The 10704-nt window shown below is 49.9% G+C and overlaps 1 protein-coding gene across 1 annotated transcript in view; it reads right to left on the bottom strand.

The window, feature by feature from the left end:
• Positions 1–837: 837 nt before the first annotated feature.
• Positions 838–10704, bottom strand: part of LOC106572369 (metabotropic glutamate receptor 4) — a 189921-nt gene continuing 180054 nt past the window's right edge. The window contains exons 8-9 of the mRNA XM_045696173.1: positions 8849–9095; positions 838–1695 (exon numbers count right to left, since the gene is read on the bottom strand). Coding sequence (XP_045552129.1) covers positions 1646–1695; positions 8849–9095 — 297 coding nt within the window. The 3' untranslated portion in view covers positions 838–1645. The remainder of the gene's footprint in view (positions 1696–8848; positions 9096–10704) is intronic.

The raw sequence follows: 10704 nt of genomic DNA, 5'->3' as shown, positions 1-10704 counted from the left end.
CCTCTCTAGCTCTGTCACCTTTCAACGCAGATGCAGAAGTGTTACATAGCTGGATGCGGTGGATTAAGATGCATCCAATGCAAACAAACAGATATCTCTAGCTTAAACTGACAGATTCTTAAGGGGATTTTTTTATTATTATGCTAATTAGATTTCCGCACGTGCATGTATATCGCCCTTAGGGGATTTTAAACCCAATTCCCTCATGTGGATGTGGAGGGACTTCCTTTCTCTGAACAACATTAAGGGAACAAGTACTCTTACTGAAATCACAGGTGCATGGCAAATGAGTCAATAACGTAACCAAGGATGGTGCGCTCTAGACAGAGTACACTGCTGATGCTCCAAAGAGTGTTTTGTACCATTACATAACGTATCGCCAATAGCTAGCTATATGTTAGACATTTCTGGTACAGATTCCAAATTCATCACGTTGAGATGGAACTGCTGAATTTCTAATGGAACAAGACCATGAAATGATATTCTCACATGTGAAAATGCCAGCATGAATACAGTGAGGCAGTGCATGGCTGTCTATGGGCTGTAGTCTTGAAGCTGTATTTCACTGAAAAGTAGGCGGTGTTGAGCATACAAGACTTTTACTTTTTAGCCAGTTCTTGTGCCTTTGTCATGTATTCTAATCTGCATAAGGTACCATGTGTGAGTAATAGTCAAAACATGATAATGCCACTGTGTCTGTTGAACCACAATCCTGACACATGTTGCATTTAATAGATTTTGAAAACAGAGCACAGTACACATTATGCTCCCACAGGCATGCTCTATGACTGTATACAAGACCGTAAAGATGGTGTCAGCTATGATATCGCTATCATCTGTGAAAATCCATCGCTTTATTTGATGTACAAAATGTTAAGGAAACACTTATTGGACCCCTGCTGTAACACTGAATATTCAGACATGTTAAATGTTGGAAAGGTGCATACTTGTTGGCTCTGTTTCACAACTATGACCTTCATTAAAATGATGACAACATAATGTTAATGTTACAGAGCCTGAGGATTCATATTTTGTTTATTTTGGCCTTGAATGAAGACTTATCCCACACCAACAACACTTTCATCTACTTTTGACAGTTTTGCCTTATTGACTAATTTGATATTATGTTCAGCATTTCACCCGCATTGGAAAGGACAGAGAAGAAAGGGAAGCAAATAATTGCACATTACTACTGGTAGAGAGAGACAACACTACTGCACACAAAGAGAAAACTAAATTCACTCTTACCGAAGAGGGTGTTAGTCAGCTTCAGAGAAAACACCAGAAGAGAAATGCTGTTCTATAAACTCCAGAAGGAAAACACTGAATTGAAGTCATTGGCTCTGACTGAATTTGGAAACGTGACTGCCTGGTGTATCTGACATGTCACAAGGAGGATGAGGAGGGGAGACATCACTGTCTGCCTGACATCCCCACCCCCCACTGCTTTTGTTTGGCATTCAATATATTTGCCTTGCCTTGTCCTCTTGAAAATAGTGACATCAGTTCTGTATGTTGAGTGATTATTCTCATTTCTCCACCTTTGCCACTGCTCTTGCATCTTGGTGGTCCAGTTTTTGGTGTTCGTTCACCCCACGGGCAGGTCCTTGCTATGCTTCCAAGCCGGGGTTCCACTGTCTGTCTCTTAGATGGCATGGTTACTGTAGCTGATGTATGTCTGCTTGGAGGCCAATGCTGTGAATAGAGCCGTGAAAGAGGAAGAGAGGGAAAGAAGAGTGAAAGGAAAAGATGTGGGTGAAGATTTGGGCAATTCAATTAAGGCTCATTTAACCATCTGTCAGGGGCTTATCTTCCAGTCCATTAAGGTGATTGCCGGCACAGTTTCTATTTATGCATGACTTCCTTAGACCACAAGTGTCACCAGGGAGTACAGGTGGAACCAACAGTGGGGTAAGAGAGTAATTAATATGCATAGCAAGCAGTGGTAGCATTTTTCATGTTGTGTGGTTAGTATTACAAGAATGATTTAACTTCCTAGGAAATGTGTTGCCAACTGTAAATTGCATCTAAATGCAGATTTCATTGATCTGCTGGAAAGTAGGGCAGAGCAGGGTACAGCTGTGGCTATAGCTAGTAATTGACTCTCAAAACTAATATTGAATTGCTTATCAGGATGCTGTTGTAACAACCCACTGGGAACACATAGGTTGAAACAACGTTTTCACCTCAGTTCAATGAAATCACGTTGATCCAACGTGGAATAGACATTGAATTGACGTCTGTGCCCAGTGAGATGTCTCCACATGGATATATACTGTTCTGAAAGTGACTTAAGAATTACTTATTTAACCAGTAATTGCAGCTTGACCTATAAGTACAGACTATTTCATGGTAAAGTATCCCTTGCAGTTAATTTCACGTCAAGGCCGGCTCTAGCCTTTTGGGGGCCCTTAGCGTGATTTTGCCATGACTTGTGCCATGTAAATTATATCTGAGTGAGAGTGACTAACAACACCAATGGGCTCTGCTGGAGGACAGGGACCCTGTGCACGTGCCCTGCGTGACCGGTCGGTATTTGGGCATGATTGCTACAAGTTTAGAAAGCTGGGTAGACTAACTTACCAATATGAAAATTGTTAGCTGATATGGCTAATTGAGTGACTGTCAGTGACTGACATAACAAGAGAAACATTGCTGGTGCACAACCAAATTTCGAACTTGCTCCTTTTTCGAACTTGCTCCACTTATGCCTGGAGCCGGCCCGGTTTTAAGTACAGTATAGGGTAGTATGTGATGCAATAGTACTCATTCAAATGCAAGGCTCAGTAACTACATTCAGATCTTTCTCTGTGCACCAAGCAAAGCATGCAACAGTGGCACCATGTCGATAGAAGTGAAAACATTTAGGAAAAGCATAGAGACAGCTTGGAGAATTGTGATAACATTGAGCATAAGATGACAATATGTAACTATGCAGTACGTGGTGAACGTGGATCTCACACAATTACCAGATGTGAGAGACACTGTACAAAATGTTTACTTATTTTATCAAGTTGTGGCCTGAACAAACCGATATGGTATGTCCTCTCTAAATAAATCCGTCACCAGTTCACTTGTTCTACAGTGTAATCATCACACATATCTGCCAATCTTGTCCATAACAGCATTCGCAGATTGGGTGAGTCAGAGCAGATAAATCTGAGCGGCGACTGCTGACAGCTTGGGTGGGGGGAAATGTACTGGAGGGTGGGATGTGTAGTGGGGGGAGAGAGATGGTGTGGGGGTGCAACAGTACTGGAGGGAGGGACGTGTAGTGGGGAGAGAGATGGTGTGGGGGTGCAATAGTACTGGAGGGAGGGATGTGTAGTGGGGGGAGGGATGGTGTGGGGGTGCAACAGTACTGGAGGAAAGGGATAAGTAGTAGGGGAGAGGAAGGGTGTGGGGGGCAACAGTACTGGAAGGTGAGATGTGTAGTGGGGGAGAGGGGGGAGTGGGGGGCCAATACACGGGAGGGTGGGATGTGAAGTGGGGGAGGGGGAGGGTGTGGGGGGCCGCTACACTGGAGGGTGGTATGTGTAGTGGGGGGATAGGGAGGGTGTGGGGGGCCAGTACACTGGAGGGTGGGATGTGTAGTGGGGGGAGGGGGAGGGTGTGGGGGGCCTGTACACTGGAGGGTGGGATGTTTAGTGGGGAGAGTTGGATGGTGTGGGGGACAGCAGTACTGGGGGGGTGGGATGTGTAGTGGTTGGAGAGGTAAGGTGTGGGGGGCCCTACACTGCAGGGTGGGATGTGTAGTGGGGGAGAGGTAGGGTGTGGGCTCAACAGTCCTAGAGGGTGGGATGTGTAGTGGGGGAGTGGGAGGGTGTGGGGGGGCAACAGTACTGGAGGGTAGGATGCGTAGTGGGGGAGAGGGAGGGTGTGGGGTAACAACACTGGAGGGTAGGATGTGTAGTGGTGGAGAGGGAGGGTGTCGGAGGCAACAGTACCAGAGGGATGGATTTTAAGTGGGGGAGTGGGAGGGTGTGGGGGGCAACAGTACTGAAGGGTGTGATGTGTGGTGGGGAGAGGGAGGGTTTGGGGGTAACAGCACTGGAGGGTAGGGATGTGTAGTGGGGAGAGGGAGGGTGTGGGTGTGGGGGGAAACAGTACTGGAAGGTGGGATGTGGGGGAGAGGAGGTTTGGGGGGCCACTACACTGGAGGGTGGGATGTGTGGTGGGGGGAGTGGGATGGTGTTGGGGACAACAGTACTGGTGGGTGGGATGTGTGGTGGGGGGAGTGGGATGGTGTTGGGGATAACAGTACTGGTGGGTGGGATGTGTGGTGGGGGGAGTGGGATGGTGTTGGGGATAACAGTACTGGTGGGTGGGATGTGTAGTGGGGGGAGTGGGATGGTGTTGGGGACAACAGTACTGGTGGGTGGGATGTGTGGTGGGGGGAGTGGGATGGTGTTGGGGATAACAGTACTGGTGGGTGGGATGTGTGGTGGGGGGAGTGGGATGGTGTTGGGGATAACAGTACTGGTGGGTGGGATGTGTGGTGGGGGGAGTGGGATGGTGTTGGGGATAACAGTACTGGTGGGTGGGATGTGTGGTGGGGGGAGTGGGATGGTGTTGGGGATAACAGTACTGGTGGGTGTGATGTGTGGTGGGGGGAGTGGGATGGTGTTGGGGATAACAGTACTGGTGGGTGGGATGTGTGGTGGGGGGAGTGGGATGGTGTTGGGGATAACAGTACTGGTGGGTGGGATGTGTGGTGGGGGGGAGTGGGATGGTGTTGGGGATAACAGTACTGGTGGGTGGGATGTGTGGTGGGGGAGTGGGATGGTGTTGGGGACAACAGTACTGGTGGGTGGGATGTGTGGTGGGGGGAGTGGGATGGTGTTGGGGATAACAGTACTGGTGGGTGGGATGTGTGGTGGGGGAGTGGGATGGTGTTGGGGATAACAGTACTGGTGGGTGGGATGTGTGGTGGGGGGAGTGGGATGGTGTTGGGGATAACAGTACTGGTGGGTGGGATGTGTAGTGGGGGGAGTGGGATGGTGTTGGGGACAACAGTACTGGTGGGTGGGATGTGTGGTGGGGGAGTGGGATGGTGTTGGGGATAACAGTACTGGTGGGTGGGATGTGTGGTGGGGGGAGTGGGATGGTGTTGGGGATAACAGTACTGGTGGGTGGGATGTGTAGTGGGGGGAGTGGGATGGTGTTGGGGATAACAGTACTGGTGGGTGGGATGTGTAGTGGGGGGAGAGGGAGGGTGTGGGGGGCCAGTACACTGGAGGGTGGGATGTGTGGTGGGGGGGAGTGGGATGGTGTTGGGGATAACAGTACTGGTGGGTGGGATGTGTGGTGGGGGGAGTGGGATGGTGTTGGGGATAACAGTACTGGTGGGTGGGATGTGTGGTGGGGGAGTGGGATGGTGTTGGGGATAACAGTACTGGTGGGTGGGATGTGTGGTGGGGGGGAGTGGGATGGTGTTGGGGATAACAGTACTGGTGGGTGGGATGTGTGGTGGGGGGAGTGGGATGGTGTTGGGGATAACAGTACTGGTGGGTGGGATGTGTGGTGGGGGGAGTGGGATGGTGTTGGGGATAACAGTACTGGTGGGTGGGATGTGTGGTGGGGGGAGTGGGATGGTGTTGGGGACAACAGTACTGGTGGGTGGGATGTGTAGTGGGGGGAGAGGGAGGGTGTGGGGGGCCAGTACACTGGAGGGTGGGATGTTTAGTGGGGGGGAGAGGGAGGGTGTGGGGGGCCAGTACACTGGAGGGTGGGATGTGTGGTGGGGGGAGTGGGATGGTGTTGGGGATAACAGTACTGGTGGGTGGGATGTGTGGTGGGGGGAGTGGGATGGTGTTGGGGATAACAGTACTGGTGGGTGGGATGTGTGGTGGGGGAGTGGGATGGTGTTGGGGATAACAGTACTGGTGGGTGGGATGTGTGGTGGGGGGAGTGGGATGGTGTTGGGGATAACAGTACTGGTGGGTGGGATGTGTGGTGGGGGGAGTGGGATGGTGTTGGGGATAACAGTACTGGTGGGTGGGATGTGTGGTGGGGGGAGTGGGATGGTGTTGGGGATAACAGTACTGGTGGGTGGGATGTGTGGTGGGGGGAGTGGGATGGTGTTGGGGACAACAGTACTGGTGGGTGGGATGTGTAGTGGGGGGAGAGGGAGGGTGTGGGGGGCCAGTACACTGGAGGGTGGGATGTTTAGTGGGGGGAGAGGGAGGGTGTGGGGGGCCAGTACACTGGAGGGTGGGATGTGTGGTGGGGGGAGTGGGATGGTGTTGGGGATAACAGTACTGGTGGGTGGGATGTGTGGTGGGGGGAGTGGGATGGTGTTGGGGATAACAGTACTGGTGGGTGGGATGTGTGGTGGGGGAGTGGGATGGTGTTGGGGATAACAGTACTGGTGGGTGGGATGTGTGGTGGGGGGAGTGGGATGGTGTTGGGGATAACAGTACTGGTGGGTGGGATGTGTGGTGGGGGGAGTGGGATGGTGTTGGGGATAACAGTACTGGTGGGTGGGATGTGTGGTGGGGGGGAGTGGGATGGTGTTGGGGATAACAGTACTGGTGGGTGGGATGTGTGGTGGGGGAGTGGGATGGTGTTGGGGACAACAGTACTGGTGGGTGGGATGTGTAGTGGGGGGAGAGGGAGGGTGTGGGGGGCCAGTACACTGGAGGGTGGGATGTTTAGTGGGGGGAGAGGGAGGGTGTGGGGGGCCAGTACACTGGAGGGTGGGATGTGTAGTGGGGGGAGAGGGAGGGTGTGGGGGGCCAGTACACTGGAGGGTGGGATGTGTAGTGGGGGGAGAGGGAGGGAGGGTGTGGGGGGCCAGTACACTGTTTAGTGGGGAGAGTTGGATGGTGTGGGGTGAGGGAGTGTGTGGGGGGCAACAGTACTGTAGGGTGGAATGTGTAGTGGGTGTGGGGGCCCACTACACTGGAGGGTGTAGTGGGAGGAGAGGTAGGGTGTGGGGGGCAACAGTACTGGAGGGTGGATGTGTAGTGGGGGGAGAGGGAGGGTGTGGTGGGAAACAGTAGTGGATGGATGGATGTATAGTGGGGGAGAGGGAGGGTGTGGTGGGAAACAGTACTAGATGGATGGATGTATAGTGGGGGAGAGGGAGGGTGTGGTGGGAAACAGTACTGGATGGATGGATGTATAGTGGGGGAGAGGGAGGGTGTGGTGGGAAACAGTACTAGATGGATGGATGTATAGTGGGGGAGAGGGAGGGTGTGGTGGGAAACAGTACTGGATGGATGGATGTATAGTGGGGGGAGAGGGAGGGTGTGGTGGGAAACAGTACTGGACGGAAGGATGTATAGTGGGGGAGAGGGAGGGTGTGGTGGGAAACAGTACTGGACGGAAGGATGTATAGTGGGGGAGAGGGAGGGTGTGGCGTAACGGGAGGGTGTGGCGTAACAGTACTGGAAGGTGAGATGTGTTGTGGTGGAGAGGGAGGGTGTGGGAGGCAACAGTACGTGAGGGTGGGATGTGTAGTGGGGGAGAGGGAGAGTGTGGTGGGAAACAGTACTGGACGGAAGGATGTATAGTGGGGGGAGAGGGAGGGTGTGGCGTAACGGGAGGGTGTGGCGTAACAGTACTGGAAGGTGAGATGTGTTGTGGTGGAGAGGGAGGGTGTGGGAGGCAACAGTACGTGAGGGTGGGATGTGTAGTGGGGGAGAGGGAGAGTGTGTCGGACAACAGTACTGGAGGATTGGATGTGTAGTGGGGGAGTGGTAGGTGGGGGGGGGGGGGGCAACTGAACATTGGCACAAAGTAAATGGGGGAGAAGTGGTCAGTCATACAGAGTGAGAGGCAAGCTGATTGTCAGGCTCTCCATCCGTTACCTGAGCGTCTAAATTCCCTCACAGTGCTCTCCTCCCTCGTCACAGGCTGACACACAAGCACAAAGAGCAGCTGTTAGTCCTCCGACTTGGGCCAGATGGGTCATGGTATAGATGTCAAACTGTGAAATTGGGGGAGCATTTTCCATGGGTGCTATAATCATTTTTTCGATTCCCAAATGGCATGCCATTTTTTCTAACTCTGTTCATCTCCTTGTCGCAGTCTCTTTGACATACCCCATATTGAGAGTTTCATCTCCTGTCTCCTACACATTCAGAGGAAGTGCAACTGCATATTTCAAATAGCACTATGATAGAGGAATCAGAACATGTTCTCAACATTGGCTTTGGTTCTCCAAAGGTAATGGGAATATTGACTGATGATGCATTATATACAGGAAAACGTCATTCTGTATGGATGAATGAGCGTGATTATCCATAAATCAACTTATTTTCTCATGATTTGGAATACGTTTTTACATTTAGGGATTTTGATCATTCCGACCACGGCAGCTGTGTTACTGTAGGATGGGGCTGAAGTGCTGGAGCAATAATCTTGCCTCCTATTGCACCAATGGAGACTGGAAAGTTAATACGAATGGCCATCTCTGCAGTATGATACCTGAATGTGAAGCCTTTCCTATCGATCCATCTCACCCTGTGCTGTTCTTTATGTCCTGTTTGCCGACAGTGCCACGTTTCAGAGCACCAGCCAATGCTTGATGCTACTAGGGTTGGCATGAAACAAAATGCACTACCAATTCCCTACATCCTGAAAATAACACCAGATAATTTCACAAAGCTGTTGAGGTGTAAAATAACAATGCCATCAATTGAGTTTATATAAAGGCAAGTGCATTGCTTTTCATTTTTCAAGCCTGATACTTTCCCCTCAAAACTCCATCCAACTGACTTTAAGGCATAAACTCAAGGACCGAGTGTTGTAAAAACTAAACTTGTGTCCCTTTATCCTCTCTTCCCCCTGATCTCCATTTCCCCCTCACTCCATCCCTAACCCTGAGGTCTTCGCTGCTAACCTTGTGTCTCCAGGCTTTCACACAGCTCAGACTTGGCCTCTCCGTTGGGACGGAGGCCACCCTTAGTGGGGAACTTGTTGGACATGGTGGCTGCGGTGACTACAGCCTTGAGGCTGCGCTTGCGATTGGGCACGTTCTGCTCCGGGTGGAAGAGGACCACGTAGACCTTTGGCATGTAGAGCATCCCCAGAGACACAGAGGCACTCAGGCTCACAGAGATGGTCAAAGTCGTGGTCTGGATGTACATCTGTGAAGGAGACAAGCAAAGGAAACATTGTTACACAACAAGAAAGAGATGGTGCTGTTCAAGTGGCTAAGGAGAGGGTTCTCAAGATCCTTGTGACAGCATTGACCTTTGATTTTTTGAAAGTACATTACCTAGTTATACATTGTTTAAACAAGACAACATATGAGTGCAGTTGTCTCCTAGTAGATCTTCCAGCAATATCAAACCCCCAACATCAGATGCGATAAGACACATGGAGTGGACAATGTTCTGTTTTCAAGTGCTTTATGAATTATTCATCAACTCCTGTTTATGTTTTTATTGGTGTGTTCTATTTGTTTGTTTATGACATGTGACTAATAGAGGAGGCCTCCCAGTGAGTGACTGTACTACAGATGTCTTGCCCTCGGGGCCCGGGGCTGTGGTAGAGTGGTTGGAGTCAACTGAGTGTAAAGGCAGCTGGGACTCACAGCTGTGCACAGAAAGCATGGCTACATGCAAGGATCAGGGAGAGGCATCTTGAGAACATCAACACAATGCCTGAGTGTGTGCCTCGGAGTGCTTTTCCCATATCAATTATATCATATTCTCAATGGGATTAAATGTGTCTTCGTGTCTGATCATATAGGTCATCTGAATGAGTTGTTAGACAGTACGGACTGATTTACTACAGCAGTAGAAAACAAAATGCATTAATCAAAAAGCACTAACTGCAAAAACAGAGAAGATAATATGTATAAGATTGGAAGATTGTCATATACATTTACTCTCTGTGGTGAACATCAGGATTATTCTCCTGCAAAAGCACAAAAAGCTTTTCTTTTACAATGTCTTATTTGGAACATCATTCTGTCTCCCATTGGGACAGGGTTGCTGAGCTATTCTGGGCCTGATGAACAAAGGGAGAAGGGTGTAAACTGCAAACACAGCTCCCAGCCACATCCCTAATAGATTTGTCCAAGGTGTAGACTGATATTGTGTTTCCAGACATCATGAGTAACTTAGTGTTATGGCAACAGGGAATAACCCGACAGGTCGTCTGTCATGAGAATGTCAACAGATGACATGCATTAGTTATAGTGCTGCATTGGCACTCTACGTTTTATGCAGCTCTATCTTCAGTCTGGATGCTGAAATACTTACATCTAAAGAGTTAGTGCAGCCTTGTCACGAACGTGATGAGAGACGGACCAAGGCGCAGCATGATTAGAGTTCCACATCTTTTAATAAATAGTGAAACTTCTACAAAACAATAAACCAACAACGAAACGTGAAAGTAGTGGTGCTACATGCACATACACAAAACAATATCCCACAAAGCAGGTGGGAACAATGACACCTTAAGTATGATCCCCAATTAGAGACAACGAACATCAGCTGCCTCTAATTGGGAACCATACCAAGAGCACCAACATAGAAATTAAAAGACTAGAACACCCCCTAGTCACGCCCTGACCACAACACCATAGAGAACCAAGGGCTCTCTATGGTCAGGGTGTGACAAGCCTGCCATATGGTACCTATGACCTATGATTAAATCTGCTAAAACATAATTTTTTTTCTTTAAGTGTTGTGTATATAGAAGCCCCTAAATAAACGTCAGTGGAGAAGGATGCCTGAGAAAAATGAG

Source organism: Salmo salar, chromosome ssa15, assembly GCF_905237065.1.
Source record: "Salmo salar chromosome ssa15, Ssal_v3.1, whole genome shotgun sequence".
NCBI classification, from domain to species: Eukaryota; Metazoa; Chordata; class Actinopteri; order Salmoniformes; family Salmonidae; genus Salmo; species Salmo salar.
Note: the sequence above shows the minus strand (reverse complement) of the source record. Positions and strands in the feature narration are given on the sequence as shown.